This window comes from Eurosta solidaginis, chromosome 5 (assembly GCF_040869045.1).
Source record: "Eurosta solidaginis isolate ZX-2024a chromosome 5, ASM4086904v1, whole genome shotgun sequence".
Taxonomy (NCBI): domain Eukaryota; kingdom Metazoa; phylum Arthropoda; class Insecta; order Diptera; family Tephritidae; genus Eurosta; species Eurosta solidaginis.
This window is the reverse complement of record NC_090323.1, coordinates 229,156,575-229,181,215: the sequence shown is the minus strand read 5'-3', so window position 1 is coordinate 229,181,215 and position 24,641 is coordinate 229,156,575. Positions and strand designations below refer to the sequence as shown.

The following is a 24,641-nucleotide window of genomic DNA, read 5'->3' as shown; positions in this document are numbered from 1 at the left end:
TCATCGGATGTTGTCGTTGCTAATGCTTCTACACCATATACTAGGACGAATACGATAAGTGAATTGTAGAGCATGGTTCTCGTTTGCCAAGAGAGGACTTTATTTTCAATTGCCTACCTAACTGCCAACAGTAGCGTTGTTGCCAATGCGCAAATGTGTCGACTTCAAAATTGGCGAAGAGGTGTTTTGTGTCAATTCTTTTCGTTCATAATGAAAATCTGCTTGATTTACCAAGTCTGAAGCCGCACTTATAAGATCCAATCAGCCGATTCACAGTGGGCTTCAATCTTTCGCACAATACGCTTGACAGAACCTTGTATGCGATATTAAGAAGGCTGATTCCGCGATAGTGGGCGCAGTTTGCAGGAACACTCTTCTTGCAGACTGAGCAAAGAACACTTAGATTTCAATTGTGGCGCGTGCATGCGTCTTACCAACTCCTGGCCGCCGTATTTGAATAGCTCCATTTTTCAGTCCGGCTATTGCTACTCAGATCTCATCATAATCGGGAAAGGAAGCATTAATTACCTTATCATCGTTCGGATTCACCATTGCTCGGCGGTACATCGCTGTATCCATTTACGGCTACAGACCACAACCACAATAAAACAAAGACTGATGACAACCCTTGGTGTGACCGACTGGCGTCAGTTCGTGTTGTTGTGTTAACAAACTCTTATAATAACCTAATGTTAAGTATATATTGGTAATTTCAAAAGAGCAGAAAAGAAATTTACCAGTTCCGAAACTATTTCGGTCAAAAAATTACAGTGTAAAAAAACCTTAGACAATAAATCACCCTACATAATTTCAGTGATAGTGAGAAAGCATTTGAAAATAAAAACAAGTATGGAAGGTTAAGTTCGGGTGTAACCGAACATTACATACTCAGTTGAGAGTTATGGAGACAAAATAAGGAAAATCACCATGTAGGGAAATGAACCTAGGGTAACCCTGGAATGTGGTTGTATGGCACGTGTATCAAATGGAAGGTATTAAAGAGTATTTTAAGAGAGAGTAGGCCATAGTTCTATGGATGGACGCCATTTAGGGATATCGCCATAAAGGTGGACCAGGGCTGACTCTAGAATTTGTTTATACGATATGGGTATCAAAAGAAAGGTGGTAATGAGTATTTTAAAAAGGAGTAATCCTTAGTTCTATAGGTGGACGCCTTTTCGAGATATCGCCATAAAGGTGGACCAAGGGTGACTCTAGAATGTTTGTACGATATGGGTATCAAACAGCATTTTAAGAATGAGTGGGCAATAGGTCTATAGGTGGACGCCTTTTCGAGATATCGCCATTAGGGTGGGCCAGGGGTGACTCTAGAATGTTTGTACGATATGGGTATCAAACGAAAGGTGTTACTGAGCATTTTACGAGGGAGTGGGCATTAGGTCTATAGGTGGACGGCTTTTCGAAATATCGCCATTAGGGTGGGCCAGGGGTGACTCTAGAATGTGTTTGTACGATATGGGTATCAAATGAAAGGTGTTAATGAGTATTTTAAAAGGAAGTGATCCTTAGTTCCATAGGTGGACGCCGTTTCGAGATATCGCCATAAAGGTGGACCAGGGGTGACTCTAGAATGTGTTTGTACGATATGGGAATCAAATGAAAGGTGTTACTGAGCATTTTAAGATGGAGTGGGCATTAGGTCTATAGGTGGACGCCTTTTCGAGATATCGCCATTAGGGTGGGCCAGGGGTGCCTCTAGAATGTTTGTACGATATGGGTATCAAACGAAAGGTGTTACTGAGCATTTTACGAGGGAGTGGGCATTAGGTCTATAGGTGGACGGCTTTTCGAAATATCGCCATTAGGGTGGGCCAGGGGTGACTCTAGAATGTGTTTGTACGATATGGGTATCAAATGAAAGGTGGTAATGAGTATTTTAAAAGGGAGTAATCCTTAGTTTTATAGGTGGACGCCTTTTCGAGATATCGCCATAAAGGTGGACCAAGGGTGACTCCAGAATGTTTGTACGATATGGATATCAAACGAAAGGTGTTACTGAGCATTTTAAGAAGTAGTGGGCATTAGGTCTATAAGTGGACGTCTTTTCGAGATATCACCATTAGGGTGGGCCAAGGGTAACTCTAGAATGTTTGTACGATATGGGTATCAAATGAAAGGTTGTAATGAGTATTTTAAAAAGGAGTAATCCTTAGTTCTATAGGTGGACGCCTTTTCGAGATATCGCCATAAAGGTGGACCAAGGGTGACTCTAGAATGTTTGTACGATATGGGTATCAAACAGCATTTTAAGAATGAGTGGGCATTAGGTCTATAGGTGGACGACTTTTCGAGATATCGCCTTTAGGGTGGGCCAGGGGTGACTCTAGAATGTTTGTACGATATGGGTATCAAACGAAAGGTGTTACTGAGCATTTTAAGAGGGAGTGGGCATTAGGTCTATAAGTGGACGTCTTTTCGAGATATCGCCATTAGGATGGGCCAGGGGTGACTCTAGAATGTTTGTACGATATGGGTATCAAATGAAAGGTGGTAATGAATATTTTAAAAGGGAGTAATCCTTAGTTCTATAGGTGGACGCCTTTTCGAGATATCGCCATAAAGGTGGACCAAGGGTGACTCTAGAATGTTTGTACGATATGGGTATCAAACAGCATTTTAAGAATGAGTGGGCAATAGGTCTATAGGTGGACGCCTTTTCGAGATATCGCCATTAGGGTGGGCCAGGGGTGACTCTAGAATGTTTGTACGATATGGGTATCAAACGAAAGGTGTTACTGAGCATTTTAAGAGGTAGTGGGCATTAGGTCTATAGGTGGGCGCCTTTTCGAGATATCGCCATTAGGGTGGTCCAGGGGTGACTCTAGAATGTGTTTGTACGATATGGGTATCAAACGAAAGGTGTTACTGAGCATTTTAAGAGGGAGTGGGCATTAGGTTTATAGGTGGACGCCTTTTCGAGATATCGCCATTACGGTGGGTCATTTTTCGTAATTTTCGATATCGATAAAGGGGCGTGGTTATAGTCGGATTTCGCCATTTTTTATACCAAGATAAAATGAGTTCAGATAAGTACGTGGACTAAGTTTAGTAAAGATATATAGGTTTCTGCTCAAGTTATCGTGTTAACGGCCGAGCGGAAGGACAGACGGTGGACTGTGTATAAAAACTGTGCGTGGCTTCCATCGATTTCGCCCATTTTCACAAAAAACAGTTACCGTCATAGAATCTATGCCCCTATCAAATTTAAGAAGGATTGTAAATTTTTGTTCGACTTATGGCATTAAAAGTATTCTAGACAAACTAAATGAAAATGGGTGGAGCCTCGCCCATTTTGAAGTTTTCTTTTATTTTTGTATTTTGTTGCATCATATCATTACTGGAGTTGAATTTTGACTTAATTTACTTATATACAGTAAAGATATTAAATTTTTTGTTAAAATTTGACTTTAAAAAATTTTTTTTTAAAAGTGGGCGTGTTCTTCATCCGATTTTGCTAATTTTTATTTAACACATATATAGTAATAGTAGTAACCTTCCTGCCAAATTTCATCATGATATCTTCAACGACTGCCAAATTACAGCTTGCAAAACTTTTAAATTACCTTCTTGTAAAAGTAGGCGGTGCCACGCCCGTTGTCCAAAATCTTACTAATTTTCTATTCTGCGTCATAACGTTAACCGATCGACCAAGCTTCATCGCTTTATCCGCCTTTGGCAATGAATTATAGCATTTTTTCTCTTTTTCGAAATTTTCGATATCGAAAAAGTGGGCGTGGTTATAGTCCGATATCGTTCATTTTAAAAAGCGATCTGATATGAGTGCCCAGGAATCTACATACCAAATTACATCACGATACCTCAAAATTTACTCAAGTTATCGTGTTAACGGCAGACGGACGGACATGTCTCAATCAAATTTTTTTTCGATCCTGATGATTTTGATATATGGAAGTCTATATCTATCTCGATTCATTTATACCTGTACAACCAACAGTTATCCAATTAAAGTTAATATATTCTGTGAGCTCTGCTCAACTGAGTATAACTAGTCACTTAGAAGACCGGAAAAATTCTTACATAAACACATTTCACTGAGAAAGCTATTTTTTGTTCTTGTACATATATCTGTTTTTATTCATTTTTTTTTCTGGTTAATTGGTAAATGCAATCTGTAAGGAGACAACCAAAGACGAAGTGTTGAAGCAAATGTTTGACTGTTTTAAATACCGATAAACCATCAAATCAATTTTTTGTACTGACCATTGTGCAAGATTTAATTGTTAGCTTTATAAATGTGGAGAGTCCCCACATGAAACAAATGAACTCCTTAGATTTGTGAAATTTGTGACATGAACTCATATCTTTGTACTTCGACTTTATTGAAACAATTTCTATTCTCGGTCTTCCCTTTTAATTACCCATATGCATAAAGACAGTGAAATCTTATTTTGATAGCAATCACTTAAAAATTGAATCAAATATATATAAATAGACTTCAAAAGTTGATTCATGTGACCCATTATCTCGAGCATGAATCAGCGCGGTGACCATCTGAATAAAGCTAATAACAGAATTTCCCTTATTCTAAACCTTATGGTCAGTGGCATAACTGTACCATCTGGGGCCCGTGGCAAATTCTTTTGATGGGACCATATCAATAAAAATCGTCACGTTGTAGTCAGTTTAATTTTAATAAACTTCGTGATTTTCAGTGTACTCAATTACACGTTGTAAGTATATGTCCCTCTAATGGCTATAGACCTCCTCTCTTAGGCTAGCCCAATATTGGGGGTTTTGAATGCATTAACAATGAAATAAAAATAACAATTTAATTTTAATAAGATATTTAATAAGTACAATTTGTTTTTGTAAATTTCTGTTCCGCAAAAGTGTCTATAACATCATAAAAGTTTAAAGATCGGGCTATAGAATTTTCAATAGACAGAAGAGCTAAGTTACATAAGCAGTCTTGTCTCACATACTTTCTTAAGGAGGTTTTTATCTAGTTTAGTTTTGAAAATGACCGTTCGGTACTAGCTGTAGTCATATGAATTGTAAGAAATAACAGTAATGCAGTGCATACTTCAAGAAAGCTGCAAGATATACAATTAATTTTATTGTTAATAAATCAGCAAAGTCTCTAATACATGACGGGTATTCTATTTATTTGCCTTCCATTATCTCTTTTTATGTATCCCAACAAGTTATAGAGCTTTTTTTAATAGATCAGAGTAATTTAAAATTGCTAAAGTGGAAGGCTTTAAAACACTGGAATTTGAAACAAATTCATTCATTGGATTAAAACGCGTTTTCAGTTAGTTTATAATGATGTCCAATACTCGATAAAATGTGTTCACTTTGAAGAAACTCTTCGGATCTCGGAGATGATCACTTTCGCAAAAAATAAAAATAAAAAAATGTAAGGCGCGATAACCTCCGAAGAGATCTAAGGCCGAGCTTCTCTTCCAATTTGCATCGTGCTCCTCTTGATTTTCCCTACAAATAGGCCGGGCGTGACCTACATGTTTTATGCCGATTCCGAACGGCATCTGCAAGGCAGATGAGTTTTCACTGAGAGCTTTTCATGGCAGAAATACACCCGGAGCGCTTGCCAAACACTGCCGAGGGGCGACCCCCTTAGAAAATTTTCTTCTAATTGAAAAACTTTTATTCTAAAATTATGATGTTGCTTTGCCCGGGGTGTGAACCCACGCCACCATCACACCACGGTGGTCGCCGCACCTTTCACAAAAGCTTACCAAAATGGCGTTTTACCATCCTCTGTCGAGTTTTAGAAAATTCAGGAATGTTGGACCATTTTTTGTAACACTACTCACTTCCATTTTTAAATTTTGAAATTCATGTCGATACCTTTCCAATTCTTATAGACAACGTTTCGAACGCTTTAAGGCATTTGATAGATCGGTGGCTTTAGACTGAAATCCTTTAGATGCTGCATCGATAGTAAGTAGAATCTTGCAATGGAAAACCAATAACATAACAAAATTCTAGTTTTTGGTCCCTTTTTTGAGTAAAACTTTAACTTTACTTTCATCTGATTTGCATTTTAACAGAATGTTCTTGTAAGCACATTTTGGACTTCAACAAACCGAAGTTTTAAAGCAAAAAAGGCCTTATTACAACCTGCCCATCTAGTAGGGTTTAATGTTTTTAGTGTTATTGAAGTTTTTATTTAGGTATAAAACTTGATAAAATATTCCATCTTTTGATGCCATGACCAAAAAATTTATAAATTTGTTGAATTGCTTCAAAAAAAATTTTGCATATCAACAACCTCTCTCCCGTGTAACGTGTACATCTCTCAAAATGAATCAACATCTTTTTGTTTAGCTTGGTTGAAATACTTAGCGCTTAACTTGGAATTATATTATGATCTTTGTTTGTCTCACTTTGGATTTTAAGGAGAACTTATAGAAATATACTTTTCAAATAAAATAAAATACGCAGGTACAATGTAAAAAAATATTTTTGAGCTCGCGGCCGCTTGGCCCGGGATCCTCTTGGCTCGGTGCCCGTAGCATTTTGCCAGCCCTACCACCCTATTGTTACGCCACTGCTTATGGTATATTTAATTTGAATTGGGTTTTCGACCTCAAACCCAGCACACAACACTTTGTCCAAGCCAACTGCTGACATTCTTGGGACATTGAACAAAATGATTGACACAAATATATACGAGTTAATAAAACATAAGTTTATATCGTACTTATACTTGTATGAATGTACATTTATTACAACCATTAGAAATAAATACCTTTCTATCACATCACGTATTTATACTAATCTCTATAATTATTTAAATTAATCTTTGCTTCAGTTAATTATTCACGAAGTAAAATACTAAAAGCCCACTTCATTATTTCTTCTCATTTCATGTACTTACCTATGCTTATGATTAATCCTGTCTGCGTACTCGTACAGCCTGCCGATATGAGAAGGGGTCCTGGTCTGAATGTGCTACCGGTCAAATGACACGTGCTGATAAATTGAAGGCGACCAGTGATCCATCGTGTGAGGCAACACGTGTCATCAAGAAGAACTGCAAACCTGGCAAATCCAAGGATAAGAGCGCCAAGGAGCAACGTAAAAATAAGGACAAAGGTAAGCATGTGTCAGTGTAATTTATAATAAAATAATGTGGGTGACAGTGGAAAAGGAAAAGCGAAACACATGTGTAAATTTAGGTGATTGATGATTGTTAAAAAGTGTGCACTATAAGATTGGTAGGAATATGTTGAAATGTTGTTGCAATAAGAACAATAATTATCTTGATTCCTTCATCTTACTTTACTCTGATTGGTGTGGATAAATAGTCCACCACTTGCTGTGAATAAGAGCGAAAAGGTTTCTTTGTAAACTCTTGTATCGTAATTATTTTGAGAAATAAATAAAACGCAAACACCTTATTAGTCACTTATATTTTTATATTTTATTATTCAAAATAATAAAAAAATAATAATACAATTGTTTCGGCACTATCGTTGTGCCTTCCTCAGTCGATAGCGTTCAACTAGCCGCTGTCTGTCATAAAACAATACAACAAATAATAACATAATGATACAATAACAAAACCAATAAGAGAATTTGCAATAATAATAATGCGCTAACAAAATAATTTTTAAGTTTGGTGAAAAGCGGTAAAAAGGCTAGAGTACAGTGGGCCAATATCCCTATTAACAGCAACATTTTTATTTACATAAATATGCAAGGATTCTAAAATATTTAGTTTATTAATGTTTGTTTCCGATTTAATTAATTTGAAATTGTCTTCACTTATGGCATGTTTTTTCTCAAGCGCATGTTCGGCTATTCCACTTTTTGGTTCGATGTTCTTAATATATTTCAGATGCTCGTTCATCCTTGTTCGTATTGTGCGCGTTGACTGACCTATGTATTTTGCCCCACATATCTTTCCGTCGTCATCAAAGTTAGAGCACGTCACTGAATAAACCCCCGGTTTATCCAAACTGTGACACTTGTCTTTCGTAGATTTTAGCAAAGTTTTAATTTTATTCTTACTTTTTGGGACAACTTTTATGTCTGATTTTTTGAAAAGTTTTTTAATATATTTAAAATATTGTTCATCGTACGTAATGCTACAAAAACGATATTCATCTTTTTTGTCCACTGTCTCGAAAAATGAGCTGCAATCTCTTCTTGCTTTTTTATTTTGGTGTTTGGTTATTAATTGTTGGATGCTGTTGCGGCAATATCCATTAATTTCAGCGATTTTCATTATTTTCTCTTTTTCTCTTTCAAATGCGATGCAGCTGAGCGGAACGTTTACAAGACGATGAGCCATAGAGTTAAACGCCGCTAGTTTGTGGGAGTAATGATGGTTGGATTCTATAGGCATGAACCGATCAGTTGTTGTTGGTTTTCGATAAATATCGAATTCGTTAACTCCATCATCGTTATGTGCCAATTTAAGGTCCAGAAAAGGCAATTCCATATTCTCTTCACATTCATAAGTGAATTGGATAGCACCACCAATTGAATTAAATAAATTAAGCGTGTCTTTTACTTTATCTTTTTCAATAATGACCACGCAATCATCCACATATCGGCATTAAAATCGTGGGAACAAAGAACTTTTAATTAAATGGTATTCAATCGTATATGGCGGCCACCGTGGTGTGATGGTAGCGTGCTCCGCCTATCACACCGTATGCCCTGGGTTCAACTCCCGGGCAAAGCAACATCAAAATTTTAGAAATAAGATTTTTCAATTAGAAGAAAATTTTTCTAAGCGGGGTCGCCCCTCGGCAGTGTCTGGCAAACGCTCCGATTGTATTTCTGCCATGAAAAGCTCTCAGTGAAAACTCATCTGCCATGCAGATGCCGTTCGGAGTCGGCATAAAACATGTAGGTCCCGTCCGGCCAATTTGTAGGGAAAAATCAAGGGGAGCACGACGCAAATTGGAAGAGAAGCTCGGCCTTAGATCTCTTCGGAGGTTATCGCGCCTTACATTTATTTTTATTTTTTTTTTATTCAATCGTATTCATATACAAATTGCATAAAAAAGGACTAATATTTAAACCCATAGGCAGTCCCTCAGTTTGCTCAAAAAATTCACCTCTGAACTGGAAATATGATTGGTTGACGCACAATAAAGTTAAATCAAATAATGCAAGCTGAATAAATTAAAAGTAAAGAGCCCGAAAAATATTCCCGCTAGCAAGTTTATACCTGACCTTATTATTAACAAGTCAGATGTGGTCCTTGACAACATTGAAATTACACTTTTAAACAAAGGTTTGAATTTCGCGTTACCTAATAAAAGTCCACCTTTGCAAGAATTAATCGCCGACTCCGAGTTAGCTCTCGGAAGAGTAGAACCCGACGAGGCGGAGAATTTGCGGTTTAGTTTAAAACAAGTGTTAAAATCAAAACCAAGCTTTCATAAACACAAAAATTCCTATGATTTACATAGCGCCGTAAAGTCGCTTAACAGAAAAAATGTTTATATAACAAAGTCTGACAAAGGAAACTGTGTTGTTGTCTTGAATGAGGATGATTACAACAATGGTATGAACGCACTTATCGAGGAAGGTAATTATGTAAAAGTGAAAAATCCTCTCCCAAAAATGAAAAAAGAGGTTGTTATACGACGAAAAATGTACGCTGATTTGTTTGGTCGCCGTTGGGACATTAAGATGCATAAGTCGTATGTACGGGTCCCATGCCTTTATGGTATATATAAAGCGCATAAGCCGGGCAACAAGTTTAGACCGATCATCGCTGGGTACACTTCCCCGATATCTAATATTGCCAGATGGTTGAGCAAATATTTTAACGAGCTCAAGAGCTTTGACACCTTTTCTGTTAAAAATTCATTAGAATTGATTTCAAGAATCAAGGATGTTCGGCTGAATCCGAACGAATGTTTTGCTTCATTCGACATCAGCTCGTATTTTTCCAGCGTGCCAAAAAAGGGAGCCTTGGACGCGCTACGATTATGGCTCGAAAAACAGAATTTAAATCCGACGATCACTAACGCATTATTTGATTTAACTTTATTGTGCGTCAACCAATCATATTTCCAGTTCAGAGGTGAATTTTTTGAGCAAATCGAGGGACTGCCGATGGGTTTAAATATTAGTCCTTTTTTATGCAATTTGTATTATGAATGCGATTGAATACCATTTAATTAAAAGTTCTTTGTTCCCACGATTTTATTGCCGATATGTGGATGATTGCGTGGTCATTATTGAAAAAGATAAAGTAAAAGACACGCTTAATTTATTTAATTCAATTGATGGTGCTATCCAATTCACTTATGAATGTGAAGAAAATATGGAATTGCCTTTTCTGGACCTTAAATTGGCACATAACGATGATGGAGTTAACGAATTCGATATTTATCGAAAACCAACAACAACTGATCGGTTCATGCCTATAGAATCCAACCATCATTACTGCCACAAACTAGCGGCGTTTAACTCTATGGCTCATCGTCTTGTAAACGTTCCGCTCAGCTGCATCGCATTTGAAAGAGAAAAAGAGAAAATAATGAAAATCGCTGAAATTAATGGATATTGCCGCAACAGCATCCAACAATTAATAACCAAACACCAAAATAAAAAAGCAAGAAGAGATTGCAGCTCATTTTTCGAGACAGTGGACAAAAAAGATGAATATCGTTTTTGTAGCATTACGTACGATGAACAATATTTTAAATATATTAAAAAACTTTTCAAAAAATCAGACATAAAAGTTGTCCCAAAAAGTAAGAATAAAATTAAATCTTTGCTAAAATCTACGAAAGACAAGTGTCACAGTTTGGATAAACCGGGGGTTTATTCAGTGACGTGCTCTAACTTTGATGACGACGGAAAGATATGTGGGGCAAAATATATAGGTCAGTCAACGCGCACAATACGAACAAGGATGAACGAGCATCTGAAATATATTAAGAACATCGAACCAAAAAGTGGAATAGCCGAACATGCGCTTGAGAAAAAATATGCCATAAGTGAAGACAATTTCAAATTAATTAAATCGGAAACAAACATTAATAAACTAAATATTTTAGAATCCTTGCATATTTATGTAAATAAAAATGTTGCTGTTAATAGGGATATTGGTCCACTGTACTCTAGTCTTTGTACCGCTTTCCAACAAACTTAAAAATTATTTTGTTATCGCAATTATTATTATTGCAAATTCTCTTATTGGTTTTGTTATTGTATCATTATGTTATTATTTGTTGTATTGTTTTATGACAGACAGCGGCTAGTTGAACGCTATCGACTGAGGAAGGCACAACGATAGTGCCGAAACAATTGTATTATTTTTTTATTATTTTGAATAATAAAATATAAAAATATAAATGACTAATAAGGTGTTTGCGTTTTATTTATTTCTCTTGTATCGTAGTTCTTACTACCCTTATTGAATGGGATTCCCCTTCATCCTGCCACCGGCTGCCCAAGAGGCTATTCCATCTTACCAGCCAGAGAACAACAGAGGCAAGGTACTAGTGAAAAAAATAGATAATATGACGCTTAGCATGATAAATGGCGATGCCGCTCAAGAATGGATGGAAAATGTCACAAATTGCCAAACATTTCCATGATCAGCACAGAACTGCGTTCACTACGCTAGGTCATCGCATTGGCTCGCTTCATCCTGTGAACAAGAATACCCAGGCCTTATTCCCCTCATATTAGAAATCCTTAAATAAACATTATGCTACTGGTAAGTGAATAAAAAGTGCCGAATTAGAGGAGCATATAAAAATCTGGATGTCAGCAAATAGTGGTCAACTGCCAAATTTTTGTTAAATCCGAATAAGGTCTTTCAGACTCGATGAAACTCGCAACGCTTTCTGCCGGTAAGGCCAGACTTCCTGAAAATATATGGCTACATAAACACAAGCGCGACGTTTCGCCCATCACCGTCACCCCCACAGAGGTTAAAGAAGTAATGAAAAACGCCTTCATGTGCAGATCTAAGGCCATTAGACTAACAAAGCTGCTTTTATCACTAAAAATTGAGAACTGCAGGCTTATAAGGAGTGTTCTGACTGGACACTGGGTTCTGGCGTGGCATGCTTTTAAATTGGGCCCAGTCAAAGATAGCAAGTGCCGGTTAGGTGAGAGAACGATCGAGCACGATTTGGGCTCTTTCTCTGCGCTTTCCAAACTAATATTCCAGCGAACTAATGCAACTATCGGATCAAGAAGCAGGAAGTGGCATAGGTCCTAGAAAGCTTCAACTATTTACCAAGAGTACGAAGTTATTTAATAACACAGGTCCTGATTTTTGACAATATTTTGCAATTTTGTCATTAAGCAAACTTATAGTAGCACTATAGACTCATCCAGTTTCTGTGATGTCCATACGGACGGCCAGTTCCACAAAATATGAGATTTCATGCTAAAAAAAAGTATGTCAGTTCGGAAGTTAAAATACCACCATTTTCCTATACTTTATACAAAAATCTTAGGTTGATAGCGCGGGTTGCGCAGGAAATCAAGCTCGCTTCTCTTGAGGTATTTTTTGCTAGGTGGGTGGTAAGCATAAGATTTATAATTTTGTTTTTTACTACATGCACATATATATATTGCTGATACGCCATGGTTAGCCATATCAAATGCCTTGTACGAAAGTGTGGATATATTTTTCAGTTAGCAAAGCTTTTCAAGACCGGGAAAATCAAGAAAGTTGTAAGCCATGTACTTCTCTAAAAGTGAAAACAATGTCAAATGAAAAATCAAATGCAGAATAGCTTTTGGCTCCAAGTGCTACTGCGGACTGAGTTGGCAATTGAAAAGTAAAGTCCTCTCTCAAAAATCACGCTCATTTGGAGTGATAGTAAAGCCGGGGGTCATGGCGAGTTTTGATAGGAAAAAGACTTGACCTTTATTGGCGCTCCCAATAGGTTTTCGTGACCTGTTACGCAACGGCCAAAATCACATAGACGGTTAAGAGCCAATCAATAATGATGATGTTCGGTTGTTTGCCGTAAAATACTTCTCACATACTTTTTTGGAGGTAAGTATCTTTCCAGTTGGTTCTCCGACTAGCCCAAAGATGTCCTCAGTGGGCGCATAGGACGAGAAATAAATATACTTCTTACAGTTACTTCTTCAGTTCAAAGAAACGTCACGTATTAGAGCTGCTCAGAGAAGTGAACTAGTATTTTCGGCGTCAAAATCGTGGTCGACGTCGATATTAATTTATTCAGTAATCATTTAGTTATGCCAGTTTGCTTGTCTCAAAGGAAAGCATGCCAGTCATGCTTTTCTGATAAAATCTCATAAAATGAAAAAGTACATTTGGGATTCTGAGTTTTAAGTAGGCATGACCAAGCTGTTACATCTATCAAGATAAGCTGAATGCATAACGCTTTTGCAGCTATGGGAACCTAAGGAAGGCTTCTCTCTCGCTTGATAAAACGTTTAACCTAACTATCAAGAAGATAACTGTTGCCGCAGATCTAAACGGCAGAGGTACAGTATATGAAAATGGCATACAGCTGCCTACAAGTGACTCTTTGGAACTAGTAGGCAAGTGAAAAATGTCTACGTTCCTCATTTGACGAATACAAATCATGCTTAGCATTCCTATTCGGATGCAATGCTATTAATTGAGGATGGTTTGAGAGAGGATGGATGCAGCTTGGAGTTAGAAAAGAATATCAAAGTATTCGCGATTCGTGCAAAAAGTTCTAGCTAGCTCGAGTTATGCGGATTGATTGCGACAGACACAGAAAGGATTCTTTTCGATACCTTTATTTGGTAGCAGAGGAAGCGTGGGACCTTTACTTAGTTGGAAGATATGGTGAAGGAAAACTTGATCTCGCTTGGTGCCCACCATTCGGCGTGAGCTTTTGCTGTGCAGAGTTAGCTGGCGTTACTTAGAATTACTAGACCGCTACAGGTTTGAAGCCAGTGGATTTTACCAATTGGGGATCCAACTTGTTTGGATGATATACAGCATGCTCTATTAGTCTCTTATTATGCTTGTGCTTAAACAATGTACGGAAATCGCGACGATATTTTAGAAAAACCTGAAAGTATCAGGCATATGCAAACATTTTGCTTGTTGACAATACTTTGCTCCGTTCAATGTGCACGACCACTCATAAATTGTCGCCAAAGTTCTCTAATAAGAGTCCAATGTGAACTGGTAGTTTCAACATCGGCGGATCATAGGGAGATTGGTGTTAGAGGCGTGTGTTCCACATTACAATTTAAAAGATGGTTGGTGTCATGTGGGGACAGTTCGCATGCAGGACTTGCATTACGTATGTCGGAATTGATTACAGACAACTTAAAGTCTAACCTGTTACAGTATCCAGAACGAAGTTGGGGCAGGGTTACTCGTGTCTTCTTTGGTAGTGTGTGCAAGAATATGATATTGTATATTGATAACAGAGTTCACCGGGCGCGTTCTGGCGTTCGCCTAAGGCCTCCCTATGCGAGTCCGAATCAAACGGCTCTGTTGACAGGTGCCCAATTTAAAAATAGTGCTTATGGAGATGTTCCCTTAACCACCGTGGATGAGGGGCTAGTTCAAGCAGTTATTTGCTAGGAAGTCCTGGTTTGTGCCAATTTAGCAAACACTTCCTGTTCAACATTTCGTTGTGCTCTTTAATGTTGAAGTCTTTGGCCTCACTATGTAGGTTATTTCCGGGGGTCATAAGGAGACATCCCGTGGCAGTTCTGATTGCAGCGTTTTGACAGGCCTGCAGCTTTTTCCAGTATGTGTTTTTAAGAGCAGGCGACTAAAGTGGTAACGCACATGGGCGACCGGCAAATTGCTTTGCACCTGATTAGTAACATTTCCTCATCTTTTCCACAGGTGCTGTCGGTAAGCGACTTGAGGATTTTGGTGCGCCTTTGTACTTTAGATACAAGTTCGTTGGCATGCGCCTTGAAGGTGAGAGTATTATTGAACGTTACTACTCAAATCTTTGGGTGACTCACAGTCGGTAGCGTAACAGCACCGACGTGAATGTTCAGTATTTGCGTCACCTTCTACGATGTAGACATAGCGGCCTGGATTTTGTCGGTGATAATGCCAGGTTGCGTGAGATGAAGAAACTATAAAGAATATACCCGCGGTAGGTACGACTGTCGTAATAGACGACTAAAATACCAAATTGATTCAAGGGGTTGTATAGCGCAACCCTCTCAAGGGGTTGCCAGCGCAATATATCAACCCAATTGTCAACCTCACCTACCTGTGGCGAATACTGTTTCATTAGCAGCCCAAGCTCTAGCGACCCCGAACTCCTGATGGCTATAGGGGGTGGGATGGCATAAAATATTTCATGTGGCCATACCAAGTCATTCCCGAGATGGTCGGGTTAGTACCTTTATGGTGCTTGTTACCGGAACATACCGTATCTGCATCCGGCAAAGGACCATCAACATCGATAACACTCCGCAAGGCCTTCATGGAGTGTCCTTATCGCTACAACAATAACAGCAACAACCGCTGAAATAGCTGTTTATTTTAGTAAGTAATTCATCTATTTTAGGGCCGGATCGCGCAGCCATAATCGTGCACACGTCGGCATAGAAATGAAAAATTAATGATAAGGAAATTAAAAAACCGCGAAAGAAGAAATATCGGCTGGTTTAAACTACTTGCTTATACTCAACAATCTTTGTTAGTTCTAGTAAGCACTTTAATCGCATGACGAATGCATATTACGTTTAATTATCAAATTATCAATTGGTGTGACTTCGATTTATTTGTCAGAAGTTAGCTTAGCTTTGTCTAGCCATAGCTTATCACTTCACATTGAGCAAGCCAAGTAAATTTCTATTCTACTAAATTTTCCATTCCCCCGCTATATGTGCTGACAACTTCATAAAAGGAAAACGAAAACAAATTAAAGGGCCAAAAATATACCGAGAGCAACCGTTGAAAATGACTCACAATAATTTTGGTTTATTTCTTTGTAATACGACGCCGTTGGTATGTTATTAGCAAGAGTATTTGAATCATGTTTTTTCTGCAACTCACCGTGTCTAGGTTATTAATCGTAGTCATTGTTACTCAAACCTTCCAACAAAATCTAACCAACTTGTTTACGCTTTAACTTAACTTTCCCATTAACAACTCGAGTGATCCTTAAGTAAGCCGTGCATACAAATTCCTAGAATACAGACATCGTGGAAGTTTACAACTATTTTGGCATTCCTTATTATTCGCCAAAAGGTGTGTATAAATAGCAACAACAATATTGTCAAACTCATTTTATTCACTAATTGGCTCTAAGTCTGGTAGATGATGTGTGACATGACACTATTACTGTTGGCAGACAATTGAAATTGAATCAGAAAACCAAAGGGAAGTCGAGTCATTCTCCACATGTTTGCTTCGCAGCTGTCTTTTTATACCTTCAAAGAAAATGGAATGGTATATTAAGTTTGTCACGCATCTCAAAATTGTAGTCGTTAAAGGAAAATGGATAGACTCACCAATAAGTATACGGAAATGATCAGGATTAAGAGCTGAGTTGATGAAGCCATGTCCGTCTGTTTGTTTGTATGCAAACTAGTTCCTCAATGTTTGATATATGTTGGTAAAATTTGGTGAGCTGGTATACTTAGTTGTCCGCTTAGACAGTTGTCGGAACTGGCCGGATCGGACTACTATAGCATATATCTTCATATAACCGATTTGCCAGTAAAGAGGATTTTGTCTTATCTTCCTCAATTTATCAGATTGAAGCTTCAAACTTCACCCATCCTTTCATATATTGCACATATTTTTGTCTGAAAAAATGGATGAGATCGGTTGTATATATAGCATATATCTCCCGCAACCGATTTTTCAGATATGAAACTTTTCGCAATTTCTGCTCCATTTTAACAGCTAGACGCTTCAAATTTCACCATATGCTTACGTATATAGCATATATCGTTGTCTGAAAAATCATATAGATCGGTGTTATATGTATTATATACCCCATGTAAACTGTTATTTCTGACCCCTATTAAACGGTTAGAATCTTCACATTTCATCAAATACTTATGTTTACGTCAAACATTTTTGAGGTAAGTGATTCATGGTCACAGTTATTTCATTCAGACCACAAAAAACGTGAAACTTTGCATTCTCACACAAACTACGGTACCCCGTTGCGGCATAAACTAATCGAGATATGATTTGGACGAAAAAAAAATTCAAAAATAAGGTAATTTAAAAGTTTTGCAAGCTGTAATTTGACAGTTGAGTATGTAATGTTCGGTTACACCCGAACTTAGCCTTCCATACTTGTTTATTTTATATTTATCTTAAAAATCGCTTAGGTATGAACACCTGCCCACTATATGTATATTTCATACCTTATAAAACATAAAAAAAATAAATGTAAGGCGCAATAACCTCCGAAGAGATCTAAGGCCGAGCTTCTCTTCCAATTTGCGTCGTGCTCCTATTGATTTTCCCTACAAATCGGCCGGACGGGACCTACATGTTTTATGCCGACTCCGAGCGGCATCTGCAAGGCAGATGAGTTTTCACTGAGAGCTTTTCATGGCAGAAATACACCCGGAGCGCTTACCAAACACTGCCGAGAGGCGACCCCGCTTAGAAAAATGTTCTTCTAATTGAAAAACCTTATTTCTAAAATTTTGATGTTGCTTTGGCCGGGGTGTGAACCCAGGGCATACGGTGTGATAGGCGGAGCACGCTACCATCACACCACGGTGGCCGTCTTATACAGCCAATTATTTGGATATTACGAATGGGTTAAAATTATTGTTCAGCCCCATTCATGAAGGGTGTGAAGTCTTAGGCACAGCCGGAGACATTCCCGTCCTTACTTGTTAATCGCTGAACTATGCATGCATATAGGGGGCATATTATGTATAATGCAACAAGTCGTATTCTCTCTTGTCAACTATAATGTGTATGATATAAGAGCATCCACCGTGGTGTGATGGTAGCGTGCTCCGCCTACCACACCGCATGCCCTGGGTTCACACCCCGGCCAAAGCAACATCAAAATTTTAGAAATAAGGTTTTTCAATTAGAAGAAAATTTTTCTAAGCGGGGTCGCCCCTCGGCAGTGTTTGGTGTATTGCTGCCATTACAAGCTCTCAGTGAAAATTCATCTGCCTTGTAGATGCCGCTCGGAGTCGGCATAAAACATGTAGGTCCCCTCCGGCCAATTTTTAGGCAAAACCAAGAGGAGCACGACGCAAATTGGAAGAGAAGCTCGGCCTTAGATCTCATCGGAGGTTATCGCACCTTACATTTATTTTTAAGAGCATTCATTCTCCTCAGTGGGTAACGGTAAACCGAATTGGCTTTGTGAAGTTTTTAGTATTACATAGTGGTAAACGTGAATGCCAATGAAGGCAATTTCAATTGTCACGGCTCTTAATGTCGTAGGTGAAGGATAAACTTTGTTGTCCTGTGTATTGAAAATTCTATCATCCCCAGAATTTTCTGTTAAAATTAGTAATTCATAACTAGTAGCCAGCATCTGGAGCTAGCACCACTATAATGTAAGGTAGCACCCGTAAACACCGTGTAAACGACTCAATGTAAGATTGCATATGATAACTGATCTCTATACTACAGACAATTTAAAAGGTATTTAGCCCAATTGCACACTTCGACTTATCGGTTTGTTACCAACAATTTAATTAAGTCAAAAGTAGTTATGGTCAATGAAATGAAGGACGCTGAAATTTTACGGTGATAGTTAAAAGTTGCCTCGACTTGTTTGGTCTGTAAAAAGGTTATCCCATCTTGGCGAAGATTCACAACGGTCTATCTCTGTCAAGTTTTGAAACACTGCCTGTATTAAGAGCGAACTTTATAGAGAGAAAATTTCGTGAATTTATTTTAAGTTGTAACTTTTGGTAACACTATGGATTCATTCAGTCTAAATGAGATCACCTCAGGACAACTAGTTCAACCTAACCTTGAGTTGTATTTTCGTTTTGAAATACCGAAAGTTTAGATGAAGTACTCTCCAAAATAATTTTCGATAGGTTATTTTTAATAGAAAAGGGCTAAGATTTCTGGGACCACAATTGAACCGAAAGGTAAGCGCCAGGGTGCAGAAATGACAAATCATGCAATTCACGTAGATACAGATGGCTCCAAGTAAACGGAAAGGGTCGGGTCTGTGATCCAGATATAAGAAGATCCTACATACTGCCAGATTACTGCAGCGTTTTTTAGGCGGAAATTATAGCCGTGAAGAAAGCAGCAGAGATTCTGAAGGAAGCGTGCTTAAGCTGCAGTCGCATCAATATATATATTGTGACGAATATTAGCAACACTAAGGGATACTTTCATCTCTAAGCCGATGCTAAGCAGTGACTGGTATGCACATCAATATATCAATCATTATGTACGTACACGCAGCGGAGAAGAAACGCACAAACACATGCAGATATCTTATCTGAGATGCTCCCAAAATTAGGCAATTATAATTGTGGAAGTGTTGCTCACAAATACACGCGCATATGAGAAGCTATACACGTGCATCTGCAGTTATAATTTTACAGCAGTCACTAAGTAAATTCTTGAAGCGCCTCGAAGTATGCGAACGAGAAATCACAGAGTATAAAAGGCAGCAACAGTAGAGGCGCGACAATCAGTTTGATTGAGGACGCTATCTGGCGAGCAATAGTAGTGTTATTGAGAAGTACTTTAATAAAGGCCATTTTGCATTATTGAATAGTGCAGTTATTTATTCAACAGTTTAGTGATTCGAACGTTAGCAGAAGGTTGCAAATAAAAGGAATTGCAGTAAATTCGTTACAATGTATTGATAGACAGGCGGCGATTAAGGCAATAATCTCACACAGTACTTAGGTTAGGTTAGGTTATGAGGGCGTGCGAGGGTATTACCCACACTTCTACTCGGAGATTTTTTTTCTATTGTGAGGGCCCTCAGTAAGTGCAGTGTGGCGGCACATTCGTTTAAACCCATTACCTCGTAGTGGTCCTCAATGAACCACTTGCTTTCCCTGATGAACCCAAGAAGATGCGAGATGTTCGCCAACCTCTGCCAGGCTGTAGAAGAACCATGAGCCCAGAGATCTTAGCCTTCTTCTTTGAATCCCTGGACAACGGCAGAGAAAGTGGTAGATCGACTCATCTTCCTCCTCATCCTGACAACTTCTGAAGAGAGAGCTTTTTGATATTCGCCACCGTCGGAGCATTGGTGCGATAGCACAATGACCTGCGACTACACTCGTAAGTACCCTCCCCGCGGATTTCTTCATTTTGAGAAGGAAGCTGGTGCCTTTCCTATCCAAGCCGTTGCCCTGTTCTCATATTCCTCGATTCTCCGCAGGAGATAACCCAGCGGTGGTCAGACGGACTGTCCACTTAACTTTTGTCCAAATCGGAACCTTTCCTAGCCATTTCATCTGCGAGTTCATTCCATTCAATATCGCTTTGCCCAAGAGCCCAGCAAAGGGAGACATTGAGATGACTTTTAAAAGGCAGCAAATACCTATATAATACAAAAATGCATTGAAAAAACTTCGCTCCTGCCGAATCTTACATATTTACTGGGTTCCCGGTCATAAAGGGATTGAAGGTAACGAAAATTCCGATGTGTTGGCAAAAGAGACAGGAGTCGCATATGACCCATCAAGCAGGAAAAGCGTCGACAATCGCGCAGCTCTGCAAAATTTCTAGGAATATGTGTAACGCCTACGATATTAGACTCACAAACTGGCAAAAATCTCTCAAGAGAGAAGACTTAAGACTAACGATGGGCATACTAACTGGGCACTGACTTTTGACGTCATATGCTTATAAGTTACGCCTTGTCAGTTACAGAAGATGTAGAAAGTGCAAGCTGCAGGAAGAAACGGTTGACCACGTTCTGTGTGTTTGTTTCCTGCGCTCGCCAGGTCAGGACTCCAGGCATTATGGGCAGCAGGGTTGTCAAATCTCGATGCAGCAATTTAGCTAGGTCCTAGAAAACTTCTAGTATTTGCCAAGAGAACGGAGCTCAATAACACAAGGATCAGCACCTTACTGGGGTTCATCCGTTTAATCGCCAAACAAATTTTGGTTACACTATGAACACATTCTATGTCTATATGAAGCCTTTATTGACCAGCCAGTTCAACCTAACCTAAAGGCTTCAAAGCAGAATTTTCCAGCCATTTTTTTTTGTGTATATTTTTAAAAAGTTTGCTGAAAATGGATGTTATCAAGCATGCAATTAAAATAGTGTCGACTTATTATACTAGACTTTAAACTTGCCAAAAAGCAGTGCTAAACTCTGGTCAGCTTTAACTACATAAACTTTAAACTCGGTCCTTAAAATCGTTATATAATTACTAACTTTTTTACAAACACACATCAAATTGGCAATTTATACCATTTGGGCAATTTATTACGCAATTTATCATATAATACATTGTAATAATAAATTGCCAATTTAAAAAAAAATTGCGTAAGAAATTGTTTCAAACTTCAAATGCAACCTTGTAAAGTGTGTTTATTGAGTAGATTTAAACGTCAGTTAGGCATGGCTCAACTATATGGTTGGCTCATTTCATCAGCTGATTTGATTTTTTTCATTTCACTGGAAAAGCAATTGTCAAAAGAAGATGACAAACTCAAAATGGAACCAAAACATTGAACACATTTTTTTACAACACACAAAAATTTCAAAGTTTTATGTTTTCATTTCATTCCATTCACAATCTGAGCAAAAGTATATTGCTGCTCAAGAGATGAGCCAACCAGCTACCAAATTACTATTGTGTAAGCTAAATTGAGTTGTATTAACACCACTCAATTTACATCGAAATTGCCTCAATTTATTTTTCTGTTTGAACATAGTATTATTGCCCACCTAATTTTTTGCTAGTTTGATAAAAAATTACTTATGCATATTTTATATATATATTTTTTTTCTAATTACAGCTATACGCAAGGCACGCGCCTAATTTCGCAACAGCCCAACACAAACCCAGCGAACCATTTCAATTTAAACACAAAACAACCAAAATTGAAATAAATTGAGATACTTTGCAAAACAAGTCGCTTGCAAATATCACTCACATATATACAAAGTTTCACATACACATACACAAGAAGAATAAAATTCGGAAATAAGGGAACCAATATTTCATTTTTAAAATCAACTACCAACACAACCAACTGACAGACACAGAAACACACAAAGACAGAAAATTGCAAAAATAAAACGAATATTAGAGTGAAAAAAAAAACGAAATAAATTTAAAAACAGACAGAAAAAGTTATATAAAACTAAACAAAGAAAAAATTGTGAAACTACAGTAAAAAACCATAAATAATAAATAAGTATAAAACAATGGCAAAATATAATAAAAAAAAGGTATGTATTTATAGAGATTCCCCGAAATTGATTACAAAATAGAGAAAGACAGAAAAAACTGAACAAATATGTTTTAAAATAAACACAAAATAGACTTATATACCATATATATATACACATTATATATACATTAAGAGTTGCTAAAAGAAAACAGAAGTGTTGCAGTTACAGACCAAAAAAACAAAAACTACAACAGGAAAAAAAATAAACCGGATAAAATAATTTTTAATAAAAATTTAAATAAAAGACAGTAAAATTACAAATATATACACAAACACAAACATACTTACAGTAATTCAGAATGCAGTTGCGTAAATAACGGCAAAAATTGTTAGCTCAAAAAGCTACTGCAGCAGACAATTCAGGCAGTGCACGAAGGAGGAAGGTGAAGAGTATGCGAGTAAATTAAAATTTTATTAAATTTAAAAAATAAGTAATAAATTCAAACATCTAAAATAAGAATTATTACTTATATACATACGATGCATTACGAAGTAGTAAAATATAAGAAAGGAAAACATTAATATTATATTTGTTTCACAGAAAAAAACATTGATATTAAAAATAAAAGCCAAATTAAAAAAATAAGATTTTATTACAAAACAAAAGTAATAGGAAACAAAAAAACAATTGTGAAAACCCAAAAAAATAATAAAATTTACCGAAAATAGTTGATAAATAACTTAAATATTTGCATTTCTATGCTAACAGCAAACTTTACATACCTTACACAAACATAAACATTCAAAAACGTTTAACAAGAAACTGCTAAATTAAGTTGAAGAGTTGCATTACAATTGAAATTATTAAAGCAAAAATGAGTGCAGCAACAAAAATTTAAATTCTCTTTTCGCTTGTAATATATTTTTCTCAAATGTGGATTAAGCATGGGTAATAACAGAATTTTTGTAGTGCTAGCGGAATAACACTAGCGCCATCTATGATATTAGCGCCAAACTCCAACGTAATGCACCACCTGATGCTGTTAGCCGGTAAAAACTAATCCTCTTTAACTAATTCATAGTGTCATCACTATTATAAGTTTCAGTTCTAGCGCTGAGCAATTTTTTATTCAAAGATCTTTCTGAAATATCATTGCACTCACATCCACTTATTAAGCATGGGTAACAATTCATTTTTTCTGGTGCTAATGCACTAACACTAGCGCTATCTGTGAAGGTAGCACCAAGCTACAGCGTAATTACACTTGTCAGGGATGACTGTGTTCCATGTGCGCTACAGTGGATCAGATCTTTGGTATTCGGGCTGCACAGCAACCAACCAACTTATTTCGTTGATGTTTGGGTTTTTTCCTAGGCGGCGATCGCAAAAGCATTTTCACATTGTTGTCTCTAACACTTCTCGGTGCTAACGCACTTTTTTTATGAACTCAATGCCGCGAACTTTGAGTACGGTGTTAACTGAACTGCACCATGCAGCACAGTGTTACCCATGCTTAATACTCATCGCAGCAATATAACCTGAAACTATAGAGTTTAAGGAGTTGTGTAGTGCAACCCTTTCAAAAAAACTTTCGGAGAGTCCCCCTTAGGCGAAGGCGAAGAAGAACCTCAATCCAGAACAAAAATATTCAGGCTTATTTCCTTTCAGTTTTCTAAACATATAAATGTCCTCCATATTTTATGTGTGAACTGGAAAATACATCAAACCTTGTTAGATATCTGAGATTTTCTAACCAAGCAAGGCACGAATTCAGGACTGAATCAAGAAGTGGAATATTTTGATGTACTGCTTAGTTCCTCCTTGACTTGGTAGCATTTAACTAAGCTACAGCTTAACTCTTCGCTTACAAAGGAACCTTTAGTCTGAATTTAGAAATGGAAACAGTTTACGTCATTTCATGGACTCAAGCTTTAGCAATCACGTGCTTCCCACAGCAGCTGCAGGTTCAAAGTTCGAAACAGACTTCACTACTAAATCCGTAAAAACCTGAATTAGAGAAAAGTTTCAAAATTTGCCACAGTCGCATGGTCACTGAAATTCTGTTGAGCGCGCCGAAATATATTTCACACAATTTGGCATTCAAAAGATACAATATGTGTATATGTACCAAAGTAAGTATAAAAGGAATATTATCAAAAAGGCAAAAGTTTCAGACAGATTACAAATCGTGCAATGGCTGAGTGGATACACACATTTGCCTTAACACCAGTACGAATGCAGGTATACTCGAGTTCAAAAGTCATCACTTGAAAAGCTAGCTGATGAACATATCCTAACAAGCGTTGAGGTCTGAAATTTTTCCAACTTTTCTCTAATATCAATAAAGCCTAATGGTAAAAAAAACTTGCTCTTGCC

At 37.6% G+C, this 24,641-nt stretch overlaps 1 protein-coding gene across 4 annotated transcripts in view; it reads left to right on the top strand.

Moving 5' to 3' along the window:
* Positions 1-24,239, top strand: part of LOC137252707 (pleiotrophin-A-like) — a 326,419-nt gene extending 302,180 nt beyond the window's left edge. For all 4 annotated transcript variants that reach the window (XM_067788755.1, XM_067788752.1, XM_067788754.1 and 1 more), the window contains 2 exons: positions 6,925-7,104; positions 21,887-24,239. In XM_067788755.1, the coding sequence (XP_067644856.1) occupies positions 6,925-7,104; positions 21,887-21,909 (203 nt within the window). In that variant the 3' untranslated portion in view covers positions 21,910-24,239. The remainder of the gene's footprint in view (positions 1-6,924; positions 7,105-21,886) is intronic.
* The last annotated feature ends 402 nt before the right edge of the window (positions 24,240-24,641 follow it).